Genomic DNA, 23,853 nt, shown 5'->3' with positions numbered 1-23,853 from the left:
AGCATTATTTTAATTAGATTTCACACTAGTGAGCTGATGGTCTTGTGACACAACAGAGCGCTTGCCATTTCCATGTGGATGCTGTGTGCATAGTGGAGGGGGTAAGCTCAGTCTTGATATATTGATACTATAAAAAGAAAGCAGTTACTTGCTGGAAAGTGGAGGGTTTGCGTTCTTAATCCAACCCCCTTCAGCTATCATGAAAAATACTGGAAGGAAGAAAAAGTCAAACAAAGAACCTGATATTCTTTATTTTTATTATAATTTTAACAACATGAGTAAATTGAAATCTGTAAGCAAAGCAATTACATGAGGAGGGTCTAATAAAGTTGTTCAAGCTACAACCTACTTCGATTGTTGAATCAAACTGAATAAAGCAGGCTGCTTTGATGGGTTTTTAGCTTCCACAAACATAATTGGCAGTGACGTCTTCTTTTGATTTAATGGAAGTGGTTTTCTGTGGGCTGGGAGTTTCATAATCAGCTGAAAGGGAAAAAAAAAAAAAAAAAAAAAATCAGTCACTACTACAAACAGGAAAATTGCTGACCCAAGCACTATCCTCAGTTCAGCTGGGGAAATCTCATCAACTGCAGCAGGATCTGATTATAACAAAATTTCTCCCTGACCTGAGCAGAAGAGCAAGTCAAAATCTGTGGATCGGGTTCTCAGAGGTTCCATGACTAATGGTCGTTAAGGATCTTAAAAAAGCCCAACCAGGTAACCCAACGACCATAAAGGTGTTTACAGATTATTCACAGAGGACAAATGCTAAGAGTCTGAACTATGTTTCTTCACAAAAGGTACGGTCAGTGGGCCGGATTCTGTTGTTGAACTTCACGGGGATCTTGTGTGCTTGGCAGCGGAGCTTCCCCAGGACCACCGCTGTAATATTTGGACTGTATAGTGGGAGGAGGAGGAAGGCATAATGTACCCAAGGCAAGAAACAACAACACAGCTGCTTTTCAGCCACTAATGTAGCTCCCAGATGCTGTAGTAGCTTTTTAATCTCACATCTTCAGGGGAGTGACACTCAGACCTGCTGGCGTGTTCCTAAACCTCGCCCTTCCGCCGCGGTGCTGGAAACCACCCATCTCCAGTACATCAGGCAGCCCTGCACGACTGGATTTGGGGTTTTGTTTCCCTTTGGCAGCTTCTCCAAGCCTCACCATCTACCACCCAGCCTTAGAAACATGAAAACCACCCTCGTCCTCCTTCCAGCAACCTCACAATGCCTTCCCAGGTAGCACATGTTCTCCATCCTCGCGGCACACTTGCTTTTAAGGCCAAGTACCTGCTTTGTTCTCCATCCAGAAGGCAGTGATACGCAGCAATGTCCTTCTCCAGCTGTTGTTTCCTGGTCAGCAGACTTTCACGATCCCGTTGCTGCTGCTCGGTTTCTACTTTGATTTCTCCCATCTCTGCCTCCAGCTTGGAAATAACAGAGCCTAGGTTCTGCAGTTCGATGTCATGCCAGTGCTTGGCATCGTATAAAGAGTTTTCCAGACCTCTCTTCTGTAAGGGCAAGACAGCAGACATTAAAACAGTCAGTTTTCATATGCTTCATAGTGGTTTTTATTCAGGGTTGGCCAGTATCTCTATAGAATATACTTAAGTGGAGATGCAGTATTTTGAGAATTCCTTTCCCGAGATAATTTGAAAAATTTATATTATCATCACAAAGGTTGAACGACTTTGGTTACAAGGTGCAGATATTATTCGCACTGTCAAGTACTACCCACCCAACAGTTTCAGTTAAATTATTATTGAGTATGAAGACACCGAAGATGGAAATCTGGGGCCCGGTTGTCAAATGTGGTACATTTAGTGCACCATGTCATCCAGGAACAGCTCAGAGATGCCTGACATCTCTGGAAACAGTATCTGCTGGAAAATGGGACTTTTTCTTAGGTCTGCGTTCTAAGATGGGAATGTTTTCCTCAGAAGGCACGTTGAATTCACCCAGAATATACCCACTGAAAACCCTACATTACTTACTAATGTTCTCAAAGATTCGGTTTCTGCTTGTAAGCTCTGTATTTTACAGGCAGTTTCGTGGAACTCGGTTCTGAGACCCTCCACCAGCTCTTCCTCCTGGGTTCGCACGGCAGCCGTCGTTTCAGCCTGTTGCTGGTAAGAGATGGTGACTGTTGTCACAGCCTACTCAAATTTTGGTTTAGTTTCCTTATGTATCAGACTGACAATATTTTCACAGTTTGTGGCGATTCTGACTTTAAGTTTGATTCTTGTATGTTAAATCCCTCAGTTCAATAATTCTGGATACTTCTTAGTGCAATTATTCTACGCATTTATTGTAAAATATCTTATTCATATAAGTGTATATATTTTATCTCTGCCAACAAAATCTGTACAACATTCATACTAGCACATTTTAAATGACCTATAAAAATAAAATGTTGCTGTAATTCTTCATTTTGTAGCTATAGTATAATATTTTTTTTTAAAGTTGTTTTCACTTAGTCTATTGGATTTCAGAAGTATTCACACCTTGATTTTTCACATAGGATTCTATGAGTCAGAGAGCAATTCATATCATGGAGATGAGAAAAATAATTCCTGTTAACTGAATTAAGATATTCTTATGCAATTTCATACTCTTTTTGCGTGTGGGTTTTTATATGTATTTAGTTCAGGCTCCTTGAAAATAGGTGAAGGAAAAGATACTTTTGTAAAAATTAAATTTCTATACTTTTTAATGAGGGCTGAGATCAAGATTTTCAGAGCTCTGGGCTCTCTAGCAAATACAATTCTTCAGTCAAAACCTACATTTCTTCTGGTTGACACTAAAGTTAAACTATGCAAAATAATTCCACTCCACTCTAAATATTCATCCTGACCCTGTCCTGCTTTTCTGATTAGGCATTCTCTTATTTTAAAAGTAAGATAAAATTTAAAAAAAAAAAAATCTGGGACCATGCACCAGAAATCATTTTTATAGTTGGTTTTTGTACCGCGATGTGAACCTCACACCTTGGTCATTGTGAATGAAATCATTTCAGGTGAAAAAGGTAATTTAAGTATTACCAGCTAAGTCTCAAACAGAATTTAGGATTTATGAACCTGTGTTGCAGAGAGCTGAATTTCAAAACTTTCCTTTCCAGCAAATTGCACAGAGCCTGTATTTTCCAGAAATACTTCATAGGGGCTTGTGCTTCAGAGACATATGATCCCACCTCACTAGTCCTGGTGAACCCAGCCTAGTGATAGTGGACCTGTCACTCTGGAGTAGTTTGTGTCTCCTAAATTGTGTTGAGAGTGTACCCTGCATGCCACTGTGGTGCGAGGACTATAAATCCCCCTTTTTAAAGAGATACATAGGGCAGGGAGGGTGCCTTTGCATCTATATTTGTAGCCTATACCTATTACCTGAAGCCTGGCATCTCTCATTCACATTTACCCTGCTGCTGGCCCAAATGCTACCTATAAATCCCACCTGCCCTCACCACAGGTGATGTTGAAACTCCTCCAGGGGTTACCCAAAGCTGTCGCAGCTACCTGATGTCGGTGATGTGAATGATAGAACAGGCAGGTGGAGTCAACGGAGGTGGCCGCATCGGGCCCTAAGTACTGAGGATGACACAGCAAGCAATCACACACTGAACGAGCTCTAAATCTTTTGGTGCACACAAGGTTTCCCCATCCTCCTTCCAGGAGTACCAGCTGAGTGACCCCAAGAGTCCATGTGGAAGGTGCTGCTGGGCATGAGACTTGGCCTCAGCTTTGCCGCTCCTGCTGTGGAGAAGCGCAGACGTAGTCTCTGTGCCCTCTTCACTAGGCAATAAGTTGCTTTGTGGGAGCTCTGCGCTTCCTAAAATCTTAATCATTTTAGTGCTTGAGTTTCCTAGGAAGGTGTGGATTTCAAACACGTCTGCACAGTCCTGAGCCAGGCATTGTGCAAGAGCGCAGAATCTCTCATTAGTCTGTTTTTCATGGAACCAAGATAATTAAAGGATGATTAGGGACAGAACGCTAACATCCAGGGTCTGGTCAACTTGATATCTGCAGAAGAAAAGTGTCTTTGATAAGCTCTTACGAGTTCTGGGAATGTGTTAGCAAAGTAGCAAAGAAGGCAGAAACAATTGACATAATTCACAAGCTTTTTCAAAATCTTTTATGAGACCTGGCGTAGGGGACAACAGAGCTGTGTAACTGTGTGCTCAGGGCAGAGCATTGCCATGGATCAACTGCTGGTCAAGAGACAGGACATGGGGAGGAGGATTAAGGTCTAGTTCTATTATGACAGGAGCTTAACAGTTTGATGCCTCAAAGTTTACTGCCCTGGTGATGAATTGTGAACTAGAAGGATTTAAGGATGGCAGGAAACCATACAGATTAGCAATGAGCAGGGGTGGATGTGTGGACTCAAACTACGGGAGTGAACAGCACCACATCATTAAGTAAAGCATTTTTTGGGGGAAAATATTAAAAGCTTGCATGACTTACAAGGGTTTAAATCACTTGTGTCAGTTCAGGGAAAGGTTTTGAGCATTACGGGAAAAAAAGTGAAGAGGTCAAACCAGTGGCCTTGAGTTTTGAGGTTGCTTACTCATCTAAAAAAGTCCCATGTGAAACCCAGTTATGTATGAATGTAAATTGGTATGCTTTGATGCCTGAACACCTTTGAAAAATCTAGTCAAGACTGCAAGCCTAGACAGAAGACAAAGCAAATGCAGCAGAGAATTACTCAGAAAATAGCGAAAATGCTGCCCTGATGTCTAAGTCAGTGCTAGGACATAATTTGAAATATCTTGGTGTCATCTGGTCACAGCTATGCCAAATGTGGGTGCAGAGAAAGGAAATTAAAATATTAGGGACCAAGGAAAACCTCACAGAGAGAGACTGAAAAAACTAGTAACAAAGAGCAAAGGAGAGGAGGGAACTCCTTTCCCTCCTCTGATGTCGCAAAAGAGTGAGGGCAAATTTTCAGCGTGGATAACAAAATGGTGCAACTTAGCCACATAAAATGACAGAAGTCCACAAGCTTAGCTGAAAAAAGATGAACTCGTGTTATCTGTATGAATAGTAATAATCTGTATGAGATACAAAACTGTATGAGATACAAAACTGCATCATCTGGGTTTAATGAGAAGTATATTTGGGGACAAAACTTCCTAGAATGTCGTATCATAACCTGCTCAGAACCAGAATTGATCTTTCCAGAAATCTGTGATATTCTGATTCTTCCTCCCATTAAAAAAACAAAAACAAAACAAACAAACAAAAAAACCCCAAAAAGCAACAACAACAAAAAAAATCAACAACAAAAACCTCACAGACAAAACAGGAACAACTTAAACTAGTGAGACCTTAGATTAAGATGGACAAGTAGGGATGGGTTAGGTATCAAAGACACGATAGTGGGATCCAGTGATCAGTCTAGTGTGAGCTGGTGGTTTACTCCCCAAATGATATCTCGGAGCAGCTGAAAGACCAGATATTGAAGGTATGCAAGAAATGGGAAGAAGGAAGTTGTGAGGGTGTGTTTGCACAGGAGGAGGAGGCAGAACAAGCAGGACAAGAGAGTGGGAACACTGAAGAATTTGGTGCCATCAGAGTAATGCTCATTTTGGTGAAACCTGGCCATGGGCCAGGAACAGATTTTCTGGGAAAAGCTTAGGATGCTACTGAGGATGTTCTGACTTTTCAGGGCTGCATATGCTTTGTATGGAGGTATTCTCTGGGCTCATGCAGTTTATTACTGTGTCACCAACTTCCTTCGGGCTGTACCAGCTGAAAATCAGGCCCCCACAGACCAACTTTATGAGAACTTTGCTTAGTAACAGTCTGTCACACTTACAAACTTGATGGTACCTCTGGGATAAACTCCTCTGGTTGGCTTCTTGTAAAATCCCCAGCACTTTTGGTATCTCTGTTGTCACAGGATTTCTCTTATTTATTTTGAAAATAAACACCTGCTCAGAGCTTGCATATATCTTTGAAAACATGTTTCTTGCTTTCTTTCTTGCTGTTGACCTTCACTATCCCCTACTCCTGTCATGGCAGCTCTGTACCACAGAACGGGGGGGGCTATGTTCTGCTAAATATTTCTATAGCACAGCTGTAGTTACGTTTTGCTGTGCATGCTCTGCGGTAATAGTCTACTCAGAATGAGATGGCTACTAACGTATAGGATCGTCCACTGAAATTAATACCTCAGCTCTGCAAAAATACTTACTTCAGCCAGCCACTTAGGAAATAGAATGATCCTTCGTGATAGAGAAAAAGCTTCATTAAAAGGCTGTTTCAGATTCAGCATCAGGAGAGGATTTTTGAAGGGAATGTCTATTATCATCACTTTTCATTTCTAAGTTAATATCCAATTTTCCGACTGCTGCCAAAGGAAACAATTTCAAGGAGAAACCCACAAGGAGTCTGTAGCTGTATCATTAGTATGGAACAATGTGTTTTGCTCTTTTGATTTATAGACCCCTGTAAATTGTTCAGTGGAGGAACAGCCCTAGTAAGAAGGGTAATGACTGTGGCTTATCCTACACAGAAGGTATCAGCTGATAAAGTTTGTTTTTCTTAGCCAGCATTTCAGAGCCCTTAGAAGGCTCCCACAGATACCTGTGATATCAGCAGGGCCATTTCCACCACTGCTTAACTCTGTGCATCCCAATAAAGCCATTGACATTTATGACCTGGACCAAAATCCTTCAGATTTTTACCATCTTTTTCATTTAAAGAAAAACCAAATACCCAACCCTCAAAGTTACTGCAGAGTATTAGGCACAGATTTTGTGTTTTCTTCAAATCCTGAAATGTTGGAGTGGGTTACAGAGTCCTTACCTTGGTACGGAGCAGGGCACCTGTCTCAACACGATTCTTTTCAATGTCTCTCTCCCAGTGGATTCTGATTTTTTCCAGTATGTCGTCCAGGCCACTTCCCAGGGGAACATCAAGTTCTTCCAGCTGAGATCCAGCAAGCTGCTTGTATAATACCTTTACATCCTTGAACAAAAATATCAGACATAAAAGAAGGTGAATGGTCACTTCAGAAAGACTTGAGGAAGAGCTCTTTTGGTGCCACACACAGAGAGAGTAATTAAATTTGGTCCTGAAAGGTGTCTCTACACTCATGATTTAATGCACGGGAGGGTTTGTTTTTCAGCTATGGATTTGCTTTCCTTCTGCATGGGGAGTCTTGCTGTAGATATGGGGTACTGGAAGTGGTTTCCCCCTTGGTGGACGCAGACTGAAGCCCTGCATCAAGGCACTGCCTGGAGCAGCCCTCTCACCCTGGCGAGTTTCTCCAGCAGTCAGAGCTTGACACAGGCATGCTGCACGCCTGGGACCCGAACTCACCACAACGATACTGCCAGTAAAGCTGCAATGTGGACTTTGGGTCAAGGAGCTGGCAGCTTACAGCTAATCAAACCCTGCTCTGCCCTCTCTGCTGCACCGCACAATAACGTAGACATCCATCTGCTGGGAGGTACAGTCGTGCAAAACAGCAGGAGCTCTACAGCCTCGCAGCGTGTGTGAGCCACCTGTGTGCTTGTATGCCTGTGCATGTTAGGTGAAGAGCACTGTCCTTCTCCGTGACCACATTCTGTTCCTTCCTTATATGTAAGTGCTCCAAAAACTTGTAAGCAGTAGAGAAACAGTGTGTCTAGAACTACACACTCAAAGGTAACACATCCATTGTACATTGTGTTCAGGAACACAAGGATAAATGGGATTTGCACATGTATCAACTATCTGGCACCACAGTTCTGTTACATCAATCTGTTTATATGTGCTAATGGCATAAGCAAAAAAAAGTAGTGTAAAAGCATCTTGGGATTGTATTTGTAAGCAATGGCCCCTGACAGTGACGGTACTGAAAAAAGAAAAAGATGGGAATGATGTGAATTATGAAATGTGCCCACTCCAAGTTCACAAAAACTTCAAAAGAAGTTGACGTGGATTTCCTAGTGGGTGCACTGGAAGGAAGAAAGGTTTGAATTAGTTCAGAAAAGCCCTTGGGACTTTATTGTGCCAGAGTTCAGCTGGAGTAACTGCAATAGTTGCTTCCAGGCTTTATTCTGTGACTTGAGCAGCTTCACCCCTGGTGCTGCTGCCATGGGAAAACCAGGTCTGTGCTGGGGTGGTTATGTGAATGCTCAGATCCTCCCAATAGGTAAAGGAAGGAGCATCCTTCCACCCTGCAGGGGGTCCTTGCTGGCTAAATGTGGAGCGAGAGGAGCTGTTGGAAAGGGGTTGTTCTCGCTATGCCGTATATATGGGCAGAGAACAGCACCAGTGCCAGCTTTTCTGGTTTCACAGTGATCATTGCAATATACAGAGGTTTAAAGGGGATCTTGTGTATTTCTATCAATTTTCTGGTTTCCCTCTTTTCTAAACCCATTTCCATCTTCCTCATGCCATGCAGTTATTTTCTGCAAAATGACAGACTTAGGACCAGACTCATGAAAGTAGGGAAGGGCAAGCCAAGTCTCCATACACCTGCCAATGTTGCTGAAATCTTGTGGTTTGAGGAATAACCCAGATGAAATGTAAGGTAGGATAGTGCCTCGCTTCCATGAGCCATCTCAATTCAATCTCACTTTTACTTTTGAGGCATCAGCACAACTGCTTGGTGTCCCTTATGTGGGGTTAATTTTAGCTGCATGTTCAGGCCCCCATCAGTAAGGATAATGATTTGGGTCTGATCCTGAAACCCCTGCTGAAGAGAGTAAACCACCTTCAGGCAAATAGTACTGGTGAATGTAATGAGTAAGTGGGAAAGTATTGCAAAATTGGGTAATAATGGGCTTCCCTTCTAGCTGCATGTCCCTGTGAGTTGTTTCAGTGGTGCCTTGCTCAGGAGAGACTCGGTTTCAGGAACGGAGCAGCTGGCTAAGCCAAGCAGGCTATTTTCAGCAGAACCTGCTCAGCATCAGTGCAGCAGGACCAGAGCTTGTTCCCTGCGCATGCATTTTCTCTTTACATCTCTGGCTGAGAATCAGTCCTCACTGTTGAGATGTCCACATACGTGACTGTGCAAACCCGTGACCGTCGTGTGGTGTCAAGCAGGAAATAATGACATCTCTTGCAGGTCGTGTTTATCGGACAAGAAAGTGTTAAAACTTAAATGTAAGTAGTTTGATCATGCCTGAGATTAGTGCTTTAAGTTAACAGAGAGGAAGAGGAGCAGGTTTCAGGAGAAACCACCCACCCAGACATGGCAGGTGGAGATTTTTAGTGTTTGCTTTGCACTAGGTGTATGATACCAACTGAATGAAACAGGCACACATTGGCTTTGCAGTGTCCCGAGTCTGGACTTACTTCTTCATGATTCTTTGACAGCAAAGTTAGTTCTTCTTTCATGCTCTCTATCTGACTCTCCAGATCCATTTTAGTTAAATTAGCATCATCGATCACTTTATATAGGGAATTAATTTCATCTTCCACTGCCTTTCTGAATGGCTGCTCATTTTCATACCTACAGAGAAAAAAAAAACAAAATCAAACCTTAATACAGCACAGCTCAGCAAGAAAAACTTGCCTTTTTTTTTTTTTTTTTTAAATGACACCGTTTGTACTAATTAGCTCATGTGTCCCAGACAGAGGCACAGAAACACAGAAGATACACTTTGCTCTCACCTTGTCTCACTGTACTTGAACTTAACTGCCTGAAGTACCCTGTCATTAACTCGGAGTACACTAAAAGAGGCCAAGTTAGCAGCCTGTGCTACAGTGGTTATCAGCCTGATAGGATCCTGAATAAACATGGACAGGCACGTGCTCTCTTGATAGATCTGGTATTTATATACAGTATGACTATGGATAGCTTTTTTTCTGTTTGGTTGGCTGTAAAATGAGGATGATTGCTCATTCATCTACATAAAAACTTTTCAGAGCTATGGTTAAAGAAAATACACACACATCAAGCATTACTTTTACTAACAGACATGCTGATGGAAATCTGGTCTATGTTCCAGGGTCTCAGCCCATCCTTAAGAACAAATCCCAGTAGTATCACAACAAAGAGGAATTTTGAGTGGTTGGTTTGTCAACTAGAATTGCTGTTAAAGCAAATGACTCATTTCTAAGACATGGCTGCAATGGTAGGGAAAGTTGTGGCTGGCAGTTGCTATTCTACAGCGCTGCTCGCTGTGTTGCTCTCAATTTCATTTTAGGCTTTCCATTGAAAATATGGTCGGGTTTTGTGGCAAATCTCATTGGGTGGGAGGCTTTTGAGTCAAACCCATCCAACCTGGGACCTGGTGGCCAGGGAGCTTAGACAGGGGGTTTGGCAGGTTAGATGGGAGCCGGCTTCATAAACAAGTCCCGTATTCTGCCCCCTGAGAGCCACCTTCCTTGCCGGGAGTTCAACAGCTTGGGAAAGTGGCAGCTGATCCCAGTGAGAATTAGGAGCTTTTACTGTGAAGTGATTTGGCATTTTTTTTTTTTTTATGTAGACTGCTTGTCCAATTCAGCTGACATTTTTTTTTTTTTTTTTTTTTTTAAAACTGCCTAAAATATGAGTGTAGCTTGCTGGACGTAAAGCCATAAAATTATTATCTCAGAGTTGTACCTTTCTGAAATAAAAGGCAAACTTAAGAACATGATTAACACACTTTTTAATACAATTAAATAAAATAATGCCAGAGAGAGAGACCAAAGTTTAAGGGATGATAAAAGTCATAAGAAATAAAAATCAACTAGTTTGAAATACAGTTTGTGTCTCAGATCTTGAAAAAAGTGACTTGTAAATGAAAGAGTCCATTATGAGTAAAAGCTAGAAGGATCATGTCTCCTGGCTAAAATTTAGAGATTCATGCACTCCTGTACATGAATGTTAGGCTTTGAAACAGAAAGGTGTTTAAAAAGTAGCTTGCCAGTATTTAAGATCTTCTTTTACTATTAACTACCTCAGTGAATACAAGGAAAACCAGTGCAGACCATTTCTGTTTTCTTATCTAACATTTCCATGCTGCTGTTTGTAGTGGTACAGCTTTAGCTTTTCAACTCTTGCAGCGGAATGATCATTACTTTGAGAACTTGCGTGATACTGAAAATTAAAACTTAAAAAAATCACGTGGAAGTTTGCCTTTATAAAATCTCAGCCCAAATTTGAATGAATACTGGCCTCTCAGTAAGAGATCAATGTCTGTATATCAAAGGATAGCTTAAATAGTTTAGCTAGTGCACATTTTTGTTACTATAAATCTTCAAAATCTTACAAAATGATGTTAGTATCATAATAATTTTGCTGTCACAGAACCCCTCCAAAGTCAGGTGGTTGAATATTCAACTTAAAAGAATGAGCCCATTCTACTTACTAATCATTACTCTCCTATAGAGTAAGCGTTTGCCAAGGCAAAGTTTCAAAGAAAGTGGCCAGCTGGGTGCCACCACAAGACTACCTGTCTTTAAAATCTTCAGCACAGGCTTGAATGTTCTCAGTGTGCAGCATAAGACGAGCATTTTCAAGTACTGCTTCGCCCACCTAGAAGAAAAAGACAACAGAGCTCAAGCAATGAAAAGCTTCAGCGTACTAGTTACATGCACTGTACATGTATCTTAAGCAGATGTATAGCTTTTATTCTGAAAATAATCCTTTAGCCTAGGGCTGTTCAAGTGACTCATCCCAGATAATTTAATCAATTAATTTTGTACATATAAATTCACAAATTCTCTGCAAATAGGCCGTAATTTGTCATCAAACTGTTCACTGCTCCTAAGCATTCATCTTCTTGTGGAAACACATTTATTCTGATCGTCAGCTGGTTGCAAGGGGCAAAATTCATTACCGTGCGCAAGGTACGTTCATCGCTTAGGGCCCACTTCTATTTTCTAGATATAGTTTAAGTAGCACTTATGCGGTTCCTATTCTACTTCCCATATCAGCAGTCCTCTTCAGGGTCGTCCTCTTCAGTGAGCCAAGGAATACTTGTTGCTCGTGCCGCCTGCGAGCCGTCCTCAGCTCCCAGAGCGTCGTTTTTCTTCTCTGATGGGATCCTGTAAGCTCTTGCGATAGATATGAGACCTGAGAAGCAGGCAGTCTTCAAAGATTATTACACTGAATGTGAAATGCTTTGGAAAGATTGTGCAAATAAGACTGGTATCATTGCTATGGCTCTGGGGGGGTATCTTTAATGCCCAGGAGACACTTGAGGGGGCAACCAAACCTGAAGGGCTTGTGACATAGCAGCTTGTTGAGATTCGAGAGGGTTATATAAAATGATAAAAAGGTAAAAAAAGACCACTGCCTGCTCTGGAGTCACATGTGCACTGAGCTATGGAGGTGACCGAAGACATGCTGAATTTGTTACCAGGATTAGAGCGATCATCTCTGCAAACAACTCTCTGGGGACTGCAGCCATCCCGTGGTCCATGCTGTCATTCTGGAGGAGCTAAACTTAACATCTCTGGTCTTTTTCAGGAGACACCCATGGAGATTTGCAGTTGAAACTAAACCACCACATGATTAAAAGCAGCTTTTTAAGTGGGCCAGTAGAGTTCTTGAAGCAGGAATGTTTCTTTAGATAATTAAGTCTGCAACTAAATGAGATTGCAAATCCCCCGAAGCACTCTGCTTCCCTGAGGTGATACAGGCCCTGCGATGTGGAGACATCAAGGCTTCGTCCAGACAAGTTATCTCAAGTGCCACAAGTGGGATCGTTGCCTTAGTAGGGTCCTACCTGCTCTTTGGCCTGCTGCCTGGTGATGGGGTGAAGGTGGACACGCAAGGCTGAAGCATTTCTATGTGGTAATTAGCATTCCCCCTCATGAAAAGTGGCTTACTGCTCCAAATGTCTTATAGATGCTTGGACAAACAAATATGAAATCTATGAAGGCATCTAATAAGGAGAGATCTGGAAGAATAACCTACTTGCCACATTGAGAAGTCCATAATGGATCGTGAAGTTAAAAGCAGTCTGCATCTTTTAAATCTGAGGAGGCATGAGAGTTAAAAAAAGTGATTTGCTTACTTCTACCTACTGTTAGGGACAAAAAGGGAAGGTGGCTGTGGCTGGAAGTCTAGGGCAGGAGCTCCATTCCTGCCAGCTCCAGCTCGGGGCTTGGCTTCCAAAGGAAACAGAGCTCATGTCATTGCACAGGCGGCCAATTTCTCCTTAATAACTGTGGGATTTCTTAGCCAGTTCCAACTGAGAGGATAGAGGGACAGGACATCTCAGAGACAGGTAGTTCCAGCACATTTCCTGAAAATAGCATCCAGATGGAGGAGAGAGGTCCCATGAATACTGCTACTGGGGTAAAAAACCCCAGTTGCGGCATGAAAAACTTAAGAGAGCGCAGTGAACGCGTAGGAACCAGAGATGTTACAAAAGCCCCAGGTGTGGACAAAGAGATGATATCTGATGGCACACCAGCCCTCCCTGCTGTGCAGCACACAAGCAGAAAAGACTTTTATGTGCTCCCTTGCACACACAACTGTCTCTTCTTCGTTGTTCAACCCTTTATTTCCTTCTCCCTGCTTTTTTGCAGGCCCATTTTAACAGCACTGACCTAACTCCCCAACGTTTGGGTTGTCCTTTCTGCAACATTTGAGAGTGGCTGGGCAGAGCCGGGACTTTGGGGACATGCTGCTCTGCTGTCCTCAGGTCCCCTTGCACAGGAGACTTGAGTTTCTCCTGAAAGATGGAGAAAAGACATTTAGTTTTTACATGGCAGCATCATGGAGGTAGAGGCAGTTCTTTCACTCGAGCTCTGAATTTTTGATTGTGTGTTGGTTTTTTCTTTCTTTCTTTTTTTTTTTCTTTTCTTTTTTACTACAGAAGTTATTTTGTCTTCCTGCCAACTCATACATGTGTGGATCTTCACAGAAGATTCTCATTGTTTTCCTCATTCAAATCAGGGAGAAGAAACACTGCCCTGTGATTTGCCCTGCCCTGTCAAAACAAACACATTTGCCTTCAGCAGTGAGTCCATGCGGTGACACCATCTGATCTAAAGTCTGATGAAAATGAATGTCTTTGAGGGAATTGGGAACATCCCATGAGCAAAGGTAACATTAAATCCTGTGAGCTGCACAGTGCCACTCAAAGGTATGTTAATGGCTAAGTTTAGAGGCTGAATCCAGTGCAAAATGATTTTTGGGCTGCAACGAAAGCAGAGGCAGGGAATAGCTGCTGATTGCCACTGCCTGGATTTCTGCCTCTATATGGAGAAAAACTGTTTTTTGAAAGTAGTAGTCTTATGGGTTTTTTGAATCATTTGAGGTGACTTTTTACCTGCCCCACAGTGGATGCTTTTACAAGAACCCTGGTACCACACTCCTGAGGACTTGGTCAATACCCGACTCCCCTCTTCATAGATCAGCAGCTACTGCCAAACGTTCAGTGAGAAAGTCCAGGGCCTTCCAAAACTGCACACAAACTTGAACCGTGCCATGTAAGTAAAAATGGTATAAAAAAGTCTAATATTTGGAAAGCTTCAGGGATGAGTGTTGTAGCGGGAACCAGCAGACATTAACCTTTCTAGCCCTCGTGGAAATCATCTGTATACACTTTAAATCTGACAGTGAACCTGAAGGATAAATAATTACACGGTAGTTTCTATGTAGAAACCAGGTTTCCTGAAAAATTCTCCCTGGTTTGCATGAGCTGTGAAAGCCCTTTCCTAGGCTTGAGAAGAAGAGATGCAAGACTTCCACCTAGTGGCTCTTTTGTTTGGTTTAATTCTTCTAATAACCAACAGCTGGATGCAAACATGCAGCAGTAGTGAGATGGATTCGTAGCCACTTTGCTGACACACATACTAAAACACATGATGCAGCAGTTTAGGAAACACCCTTCTTTGTGTCCCTTAGAAATGAGAGGACTCGCAATGCTGCAAGCACTTGGTCATTGCCTCCTCTGCTTGTAAAGCAGAAGAAAATTCTGTCCTGCCTCACAGGGCTTCTGGGAGGCTTAATTCACTGATGTTTGTGTGGCATTTAAATCGCCAAAATGGGAAGTGTTATCAAAATGCAAATATTATTACTAATAATAGCCCCTTTAAGTCACGTACCATCTTTCAACACTCACATCTGTGATGCACATACACCTTTTGAACATGTTTGTTTTTTTTTTTTTTTTCAGGCCTTGAATTAACACTGAATATTTGTAGTATAAAACAGCTTAACTAGAAAGCAGCAGCAATCTTCTCTGATTTCAGTGTCATTTTATGGACATGAAAATACAGTTTTAATTTTTAGCAAAAAAGACCCTTATCAAACTCTGAATCAACATATTGGCCCGTTTACTGCGTTATGACTGGCAACAAGGAAAACCAGCTGCTTCAAGAGAGTTTGCAGACTCCAGCCTTGATAAAGGATGATGCGGTACAGACACTTAATGGGACAACTTATCCCTGGTGGCTGACAACTTTTGATTTTTAACAGACATCTGACCAAGTTTGGAATTGCAAGATTTACTATGCCTTTCAAATTCTTAGCTATGCTTTATCGATAGCTTTGTAGACTTCTCCTATTCTTACAAATGCCTAATCTGAATGCTGCTGAATTTGTGGCCTCAGATATGGTCTGTAATAATAAATCTCATGATTTAATTATTCAAGTAATGGAAAATTATCTGGCTTTTTAATTCACTTCAGTTAGGGCAAATGATGCCTCCGTGGAGAAAGATCAGAAGATACCTGTCTAGTCTTTCCTTCCACACGCAGAAGGAAGTGATTGATATCAGCCCATTGCCTCTACACATTGTAGTTCACAGCTAAATCAGGCTAAAATCATGCAACCCAGTGCCTGCTGCTCAGATGCCAAGCAGTAAACTCATCATGCTCTCAGTCACGCTTTCTGTGCTGAACCCCTTCTCAGAGCCTGAAGGAGGAAAAGTCAAAGGTAGCAAAAGTGGCGTTTGTTGCATCGCCTTGGGAAAGGTAATGCCTGGAGAGAGGCTGGGAAGGTTGATGGGTCCTTTGCTGATTCCTGCTGCATCCAGGAAAACACAGCTCCATTTATATATCAAATATTTTGTGAGTAAACAGGACTGCATCAAAGAGTTCCTGGTTCTCAAAGCAGGAGATACCCCCGGAGGAAACAATCTGTAAAATCTCTAATGTTGCCTGAGCATCAGGAGAAAAACTCACGCCCCCACCTCACAGCTGTACGTGAAGGTAGTCCCAGGGTACGCCCTTGGAGGAGGCTGAGAGGACTTAATTAAAACTAATTGATTGCCATCCTCTGTATGGCGGCTGACCAAGCTCTGTGCCATTTTGTGGGAGTTTGTTGTGCCCTTAGATCAGCGGCAGAATGCTATTTCACCAGTTTACGGATGCTAATCATGCACTGTGTTGCCTTAGAGTGTGTTACAGGTAATACTCAGCAGCTCTCCCGGCCCCACGGCAAATAAATTACTGGGTGTGAGTCTAAATACGGCGATTCCTCGGGCTGTCAGTCCTGTATATTCTCCAGGCTTACTATTAACGCTGAGTAAATGCTGACAGTAAAGCCAGGTGCAAATAAAAGCATCTCTACAGAAAAACTCTGGTGATGTCTCAAATGCTCCCAGCCTTGAGCAGGAGTCACGGCAGTGATAAAATTGGTCCAGGACATTGATGACTTCTTCTGCTTCTGTGTTTACTCCTGTCACCTGAACTGTGCTACTTGCCATCTCATACACAAAATAAATCTCTGTGTCTCCCATGCAGCCATAATTGAATGGTCACGGAGGCTGAGCTACCCTTTCCTCTCCGTAAACTCGCTGAGATTATTCCGAGTGTCTGCTTTTCCCGGGTGCTGCCCTGCTCCCTGGGAAGGCATTGCCATTACAAACAACCTCTCACTCTGCAGAAGAGACACATTTGATTAGAGATAGAATTTTCCACAAGAAGACCAGGAGGAAGCCTGGAGAAAAGGGGTATGCCTGAGGTAAAATGATATTAATTTGTATTTCTGTCACATGAATTCCTCTCTGCAAGGATTTCTCAGTTCCCTCATTTCCTGCAAAAATGCTCCCGTTTTGTGCCTATCCCAATTAGTGTGTGTCCACCTGCTCTGCTAAAAACCAGCTGCCCAGGCGGATAATTAATGCTGTGAGCTGGATAGTGGCTTCCCATCATTTAGCTCCTGTCAGTGATCTGCTGCTGCAGTAATAGCTCTGACAATTGCAATGAAACACGAGTGTTTTTTTTTCCCCGAGGGACCCTCACTCCTACCCTCTGAATCACTCATTGCTACATTTTTTGCCCTAGTTCTGTGTGTGGGAGAAATGCTGGCACCCAGTTCTTTCTCCTGGGAGGACAACTACCCGAAATCTGGGATGCTGGAGAGCATGCCAGGGGGGGCAGGAGGGAAATGGGACCTCGGGTCTGCTGGGGTCTTTCCTACCCCACTGTGGAGATGATCCCATCACATTTTGTGACCAGGAGAGTCCTGCGTGGCTGTATCCTTGTCTTCTCATTAGCAGGACAAGAAGAAGGGGCTCCTGTCCAGACCCTCCCCAATTGTGTATTTTTCTTTGTTGCTTCTTCAAAAATGATTCCTATCATGGGCATTTGGGTTTAAGCAGGTGGCTGCTCAAGTGGCTTTCCACCCCAAAACTTTAACAGCTGCTTCATGCGAATGGCACCAAAGGGTTTTATGGCTGCCAGGCATCCCCCCCCCCCAAGCTGCATGCCCAGGGCTGGCCAGGAGTCAAAATGAACCCTCAGATTTTGCAGGGAGCCGAAAAAAGGATATGTCATATTAAGGGAGATGTGGACATCTACAGAAAATCTAAATTTATTTACAAAAACTACATCTAGAAATGTATCTGCCAGGTATCTCATTTCTGTTACACCTCACTTCTGAACACCTTTTACTTTTCCTACTGGGACACGTTGTGGCAGGAGGGTGCTGACTTTGGGTGATTGCAGCTGTTTCTGCAGCAATTGATCTTGATGTTTGTTTAAAAAATGTGATGGTTTCAGTGTTGATGCTGGCATAGTTTTGCCAATTAGCTCCAGGATGAATGATTTAATCGGTGTTTGTGCTGGATGAGGTCCTACTTTCATTTTTGGTTAGATGCTTAATATAAAAAAAGAGAAGAAGCCTATTAGTCAGGATTGTACGTAACAGCTCAGATTATATCTGAGAAAGTCAAAACCCACTAAGTGATGCCTCTTTTATTGATTTAATTGCAGTAATTTGGAAAACTTTATGTATTGCCTAATGTGTTTTAATGGTTAGATAGATATGGATGATGCCAATCTTCTCATATGTTCTATGATACTTGCAAATGATATTACTACAGAACTTTATTTTTCTGATTTTTTATAGGAAGAGTCCAATATTCAAGCCAGATTTCATCATGAGCTATTCTTATTGACTTATAAGAAAGGGAGATAAAGGCAAGGTGGCAGGATGACAGTATAAAGAAAGGTTAAAAGGAAGGCAATTTGGATGAAAAATTATTACATGAGTAGGTTCATCTGCACTACATTGTTGGAGATTCATATAAAGAAAAATCAAACAGTCCTGCCTGAAGTACCTACGGTCCTACTTTGTTTTGGTCTTAACCACAAGCCTCGGTAGGATTTACAGGTGAGGTCTACAACTGCAAAATGGGAGACTTGTCTGGAAAACATGGGATGGCGGCTGCAAAGCATGAACCCCCCCCATCTCACCTCAGAGTCCCCCATCTACCCCAGCGAGATGACGGGTTCGGGGGCACGGCTTTGTGTGAGCACCCCAGATTCAGAGCACCCATTGCCTTCAGCAGCTAGTCCCTTCAGGAAGCGCTACAGGATTAGCGGCAGCAAAGTCAGTTACCAAGACAAAAAGTTAACAGCTTTAAAAGTCGGTGCTTAACTGGGTGTTTCTGCTGACGTGATCTTTGTACAACGGCTTATGCTGCCGCACTCGGGGTTCAGACGACATTTGTAGCATTCTGGCTGAAGGTCTGCCCTAAAAATGAAGCGCGCTGTAAAAATGCCTCCTCTTTCCTACTCCAGAGCAAAACCCTGGCCAGCCCAAGGCAGAACACACAATTGTCCTGGGGAACTTAAAGTTGTCTTTCAGGCTTTCGGAAGACCCTCCAACAGCTTTTTCCACGCTGCGGGGAAGAGATGTGCAAGATGCTGGGCTCCAGCTCTTTGGGGTCCCACCAGCTCCTGCTGGCTGGGAGTCGAGAAGCTGGGACTTGTGAGGTACACCCAGACCTCGGGGGACGGAGCCCTGTGTTCACTGCAAGCAGGACATCGGCCTGCAAAGTCTTACTGGTCAGCAAAAGGAACCACTTCTTGTCCACGAGGTCAATGCAAACACCATTTTGCATCCTCACAATAAACACTTTCCCGGAGAACCCGCAGCCTGTGCCGTACGGAGAAGGTGGGAGTAAGGGATGGCAGGGGGATGACAAAGGGAAGGAAAGGAGTCACTCATTTGTAGCCATGTAATTATTAATTTTTAAATAAATAGAGCTTTTGAAAAGGTGGTTAAGCAAACGAGGGAATAAAGTAAAAATCTGAATTGCTAATAAAAAAAAGATAACAACGTGCTTGTAATGATATCATGTTGAGGGATAAACTAATTGAGTCCTAGCAGTTTTCTTTTAATAATTTTGATGCTCAGTGTAATAGCCACAGCTAAGAAAAAAAAATTCAGAAGAAAAAAAAAAAAAAAAAATGACCCATTTTAATCAGCCCAGGCTATTGCGCCTTGGGGTGCATTTCAATCGCCCCCGTGCGCAGGATGCCTGAGGCGATTCTCCTGCTTAATGGGCATTTCCCACAACACACTGTGAAATGCTAATTATCATGAAGATAGATTTAAAACCCTCTGTCTAGGGCACCTCGCCTTGAAATCGAGCGGCATTCATCACCGCTATCAACCCTCCCCGCTCAGGGTTGCTGATGACTCGTGAAGCTTCCCCCTCCCCGTCCCCGCTGCCGCCGAAACCGCTCCGGCACCCACCTGGTGGTAAATGGCCTCCCAGTTCTCCCGCAGCGCTCCCCAGCTGCCCACGCTGGCCGCTTTCTTGTCCAGGTAGACTCTGATGTGTTCTTCCAGCTCCTGGTTGACCTGCTCGAGAGCTCGCACCTTCTCGATGTACTCCACCAAGCAGCCGTTCAGGGTCTCGTAGGAGAGACCCCTGCCCTTCTCCAGCCCTGGGGCCAGGGGCACGGCGGCGGAGGAGCTGCGCAGACCCTGGAGGAAGACGCTGCTGATGCCCAGGGCTCTGCGGGACACTCGGGTGCCCAAGCTGCTCACGCCGCCGGTGGGGACGGTGCCCACGTAGACGCCGGGGGGTCTCGACAGGCTCCCTCCACCCCCGACGCTCACCCGGCGGCCGGGTGGCCCCGAGCCCTCGGCCGTGGAAGGAGAGGGCTGCTGCCCCAAGAAGGACGACCGGCGCCTCGGCAAGGGCATGGTGGCTGCTCCAGCCCGCCGAGCTCAGCCCGGCACTGGCGGGAGGGATGTGCCGAGCCCAGCAGGTTGGGGCTCGCGCAGGGTTTCGGCTTTGTGCGATGGCTTTCTGGAAGGGGGGGGCTTTGTGCTGCCCGGGAGCGCCCGTCGCATTGTCCGGGCGGCCGCTGGGTCAGCAATCCCATTTCAAGGGAAATCTCCCTGCTGCTGCTGCTGCAAATGTGGCAAATGAAAAAGCACAATGGTGTTTACAGGGGCAGTGGGATGGGGATTCAGTATAATGTACGTGTTTAAAATACCAGCAGTGTTTTCTAGGCTGACACCCGGATGATTTCCTACCCTTACATCCACAGGTATCTAGACATAAGTTGCTACTACCTTGGCTGCTCGCACTCATGCTTGCTCCAGACAGTCTCCTGCAGCGAGGTGTTACCTAAAGTTAGCAAACCCCAAACTTTTGAGGAGCCAGCAGGGCCATGGCTGAGCCGAGCTGCACCAGCCTTTCGCTGCCGCAGCACCTCAGATGCTCCCTCGGCCCCGCTGCAGCTTCTGGATTTCTCTGCGCTTCGGCTTCACCACCCGACCAAGGCGCGTTGCCCCAAACCCAGCGGGTTTTAGCTAGGGCCAAGCACCCTCAGGTCTGCCCCTGCTCAGTCGGTTTAATGCCACATTATCCACTGCACTTGGTCCATCCCACAAGGGCCTGCTTCACTTTTTGCATAACGTGGCGACAAAGTGAGTCAACTGTGAAGGGAGAGAAGAGGGCAAAGCAATCCCTGAGACTCATTGCAAGGGATGGGGGGAGCTCTCCCCTGCTCTTCTTTTTATGTCACTGCTCTTTAGCGACTAGTGATCGGGTGGGTAGTTTATAGGTACGTAAGTAGGGCGTGTTCATGGTACAGTGGGATCCTTCACTGTACAAAGTTAGGTATAGCTTTTTCTACCTACACACAGGGATGCTTCACATCCAGGGTGCCGGACTTGTTCCAGTGTAGGATTACTGTGTGCGCATCTTTGCAGGCACGCCTGTAATGTGCTGATGCTGGGCATTGCCCTAGTGCCGTGTAGGTTTGTACAGGGGTGGCGGTGAGTCTTTGACGAGATGGAATAAATCAGAAATCCCTGCCTTCCGTGGGTGCCTAATCCTGGCTCGCTGGGTTAGTGGCTGGAGTGTGTTTCACTTGTTTTTTAAGTCTGAGAACTGCAAGACTGCCTACAGTCAGGTCCCCCATTTCCCAGCTGTGGGAAGCCTGGGAATAGCGCAGCATCTCACAGCTTTGCAAATAGTGTTGGCTAGTTTCTAGGCATTCTGTATTTAGATTACCAAGCAAACTGTGCTAGCTAAATGAGAGGAATCTTCCAGTATTTTTTACACAGTGTATTTGCTGTGTCAAATTAAAAAAAAAAAAAAAAAAATCTGCCTTGCAAAAGCAATATAGCATACAGAAAACAAATGTGAAAATATTTTTGCAAAGAAACGAATTTAGTTCTCCATCATCTCATTCTCTTTCCATCTCCCTGTTGAAATAGAGGATGAAGGTCCTCATGGAATTGCTTTCACTCTTGGCAAGACCCTCAGGAAGTTTTTACTCTCTAATCAACCAGTGATCTCCAGGAGGCTGTTTAGTATTTGACCATGAGGATCACAGATATCATATTGCGTGGTGTTTATCCCGTGGTGAAGAGATATATTCCCAAAGTGCCCATCCATGTCCATGCACAGCCACGTCTCCCTGCCTGCCCTGCTCTCCTCGTAGGATAGCGGTGCATTGCTCTCTGACGCTGAGCAGAAACTCAGGTATCTAGGAAAGCCCCTATAACATTACAATTTGCCAATTTTAGGAAGCCTGTGGCCCACATTCCGGTTTGTGCCTTGGCACAGTAGAAGTGAATCTGTGGGACAGGGAGAAGCGGGGGGTGACAACGTGGCCCCCGGGTCCCAGGGGAAGCTGCGTCTTGGTCTGATTCCAGCCATTATTTAGTCAAGTTATCAGGTTGCTCTGACTAACCGCAGCCCCAGGACAGTGACGGCAGGTGGGAACAGCTGGACCAGATGTGCCGCTGCTATAATTCCCTTTCCTGGTACCAGCTGTGGCTCACCTTGAACACGACACACGGTTAATGATGTTACGCTAACCCTGTCCTGCTCAAATGTCCCTTTCACACTCCAAGCGATAAACCTGAGCAGCCAGTGGCACAGAGCAGGCTAAACTCCCTGCTGCCTCACAGCCTGCTCCTGATGAAGTGAGGAGTGAAGGTAGAAAATAATCTACAAGGGCTGATGGCCAGAGGTGGGGAGAGGACAGCCGAGACCTCAAAGGACAGAGGCCATTTCACTTGCCGAACAATAGGAAAAAGGCAATCTGAGAAGCAAAACTGAACATCGGTCCCACCGTTACAGTTTTGGGTTACTCAAAGAGAGAGCACTGATTTAGACAAAGCCATTCCGTGTTCCATGTTAGACTCTCCTTGTAACAACCTATTTTCAATCCATCATCTCAGCTTCATTCACCTCTGCTGTTCCCCTAATATTGTTACAGCTTGCTTAACCGGGTAGGACTGAAATGCCATTTTGCTCTGAAACACTGTGTTTTCATTCCTAAGGGGAGAAGGTAGGTCTCAGAGAGGAGAGAAGGGTATGAGGAAACTTGATTCAACAGCACTATCAGTCTAAGCACACAAAATAAATAAAACAGTGGGGAAGTGGAAATGTGGTCAAAGCCACAGCACTCAATTGGTGGGAGTCCCTAGTCATCAGATTTCAAGATTTCTGATAAATTCAGAGGAGGTTTTTGTTCCTTTGAAGGGGATACTTTACATGCCTTCTTTTGAGGCTGTTTGCTCTGCAGGAAATAATTCAGGACTCACTGGTCTGAAGTGGAGCAGCTCTGAGTCCAACATGTAGCACAGTTAGGACATTTATGAGAAAAAAGTCATTCTTGTCCTTGCTCCTCTAGCTGGAACTTGGCTCTCTTGCTTAAGTCTGAAGAAGGTAACATAAAAAAAAGTCATGGGGCAACATTACTACCCCGGTGGGTTTGCCCGTGTCTTGCGTGGCCCTGGATCCCATGGGTGGGTGCATCAGGTTTGTTTATCATCCCGCTGCAGTTGAGGTCCCCTGCTCTCACCCTGCCGAGCTGGCAGACCCCGGCTGGCTTCTGCTGAAAGGGGGACTCAGGAGGGCTCATCCCAGCCGGGGCTCAGGCAGTACTGGAGTCATGCAAAGGATGCAAGACTGGCATACGAGCCGTACGGCCTGCTTCTGGCCACTGAGCTGGTCCTGTCTAGTTCATATTCTAGCTTGGCAGCCTCAAGGAAAGCAGTGGCCGAAGTCATTTTACAGCAGGAGAAGGGACAGTCACTGAGCAGGAATGCTCACGGTCAGGCTGAGGGATGTCGTGCAGGGTGCAGATTGATGAACCCAACACCTGCTGCCTGCACCGAAACCAGCCCTACCCAATATTCTTCCAGAGCAAGTATATTTAGCAGCAGATTGTAAATGACAGTGAGGAAAACAGTCCACCTGACAGGTG

The 23,853-nt window shown here is 44.4% G+C and overlaps 1 protein-coding gene across 1 annotated transcript; it reads right to left on the bottom strand.

Moving 5' to 3' along the window:
• Positions 1–239: 239 nt before the first annotated feature.
• BFSP2 (beaded filament structural protein 2) lies at positions 240–20,399 on the bottom strand. Its single transcript, XM_032991285.2, has 7 exons — positions 19,868–20,399; positions 11,373–11,455; positions 9,289–9,445; positions 6,808–6,969; positions 1,996–2,127; positions 1,292–1,512; positions 240–483 (listed from the first exon to the last, which is right to left on the bottom strand). The coding sequence occupies exons 1-7, from the start codon at positions 20,321–20,323 to the stop codon at positions 480–482; spliced, it is 1,215 nt and encodes a 404-aa protein (XP_032847176.1). The 5' UTR covers positions 20,324–20,399; the 3' UTR covers positions 240–479.
• Positions 20,400–23,853: the final 3,454 nt, after the last annotated feature.

This window comes from Tyto alba, unplaced genomic scaffold (genome assembly GCF_018691265.1).
Source record: "Tyto alba isolate M040663 unplaced genomic scaffold, T.alba_DEE_v4.0 Super-Scaffold_46, whole genome shotgun sequence".
NCBI classification, from domain to species: Eukaryota; Metazoa; Chordata; class Aves; order Strigiformes; family Tytonidae; genus Tyto; species Tyto alba.
The sequence above is the reverse complement of the archived record's forward strand: the minus strand, read 5'-3'. Positions and strand labels throughout refer to the sequence as shown.

Excerpts from the sequence above, each read along its gene's own strand:
- BFSP2 (XM_032991285.2), bottom strand. The coding sequence starts at position 20,323 with ATGCCCTTGCCGAGGCGCCGGTCGTCCTTCTTGGGGCAGCAGCCCTCT. Across the intron at positions 2,128-6,807 it reads GTGCCCTGCTCCGTACCAAG|CAACAGGCTGAAACGACGGC; the intron begins GTAAGGACTCTG and ends ATCTCTTACCAG. Across the intron at positions 1,513-1,995 it reads CCGAATCTTTGAGAACATTA|AAGAGAGGTCTGGAAAACTC; the intron begins GTAAGTAATGTA and ends TTGCCCTTACAG.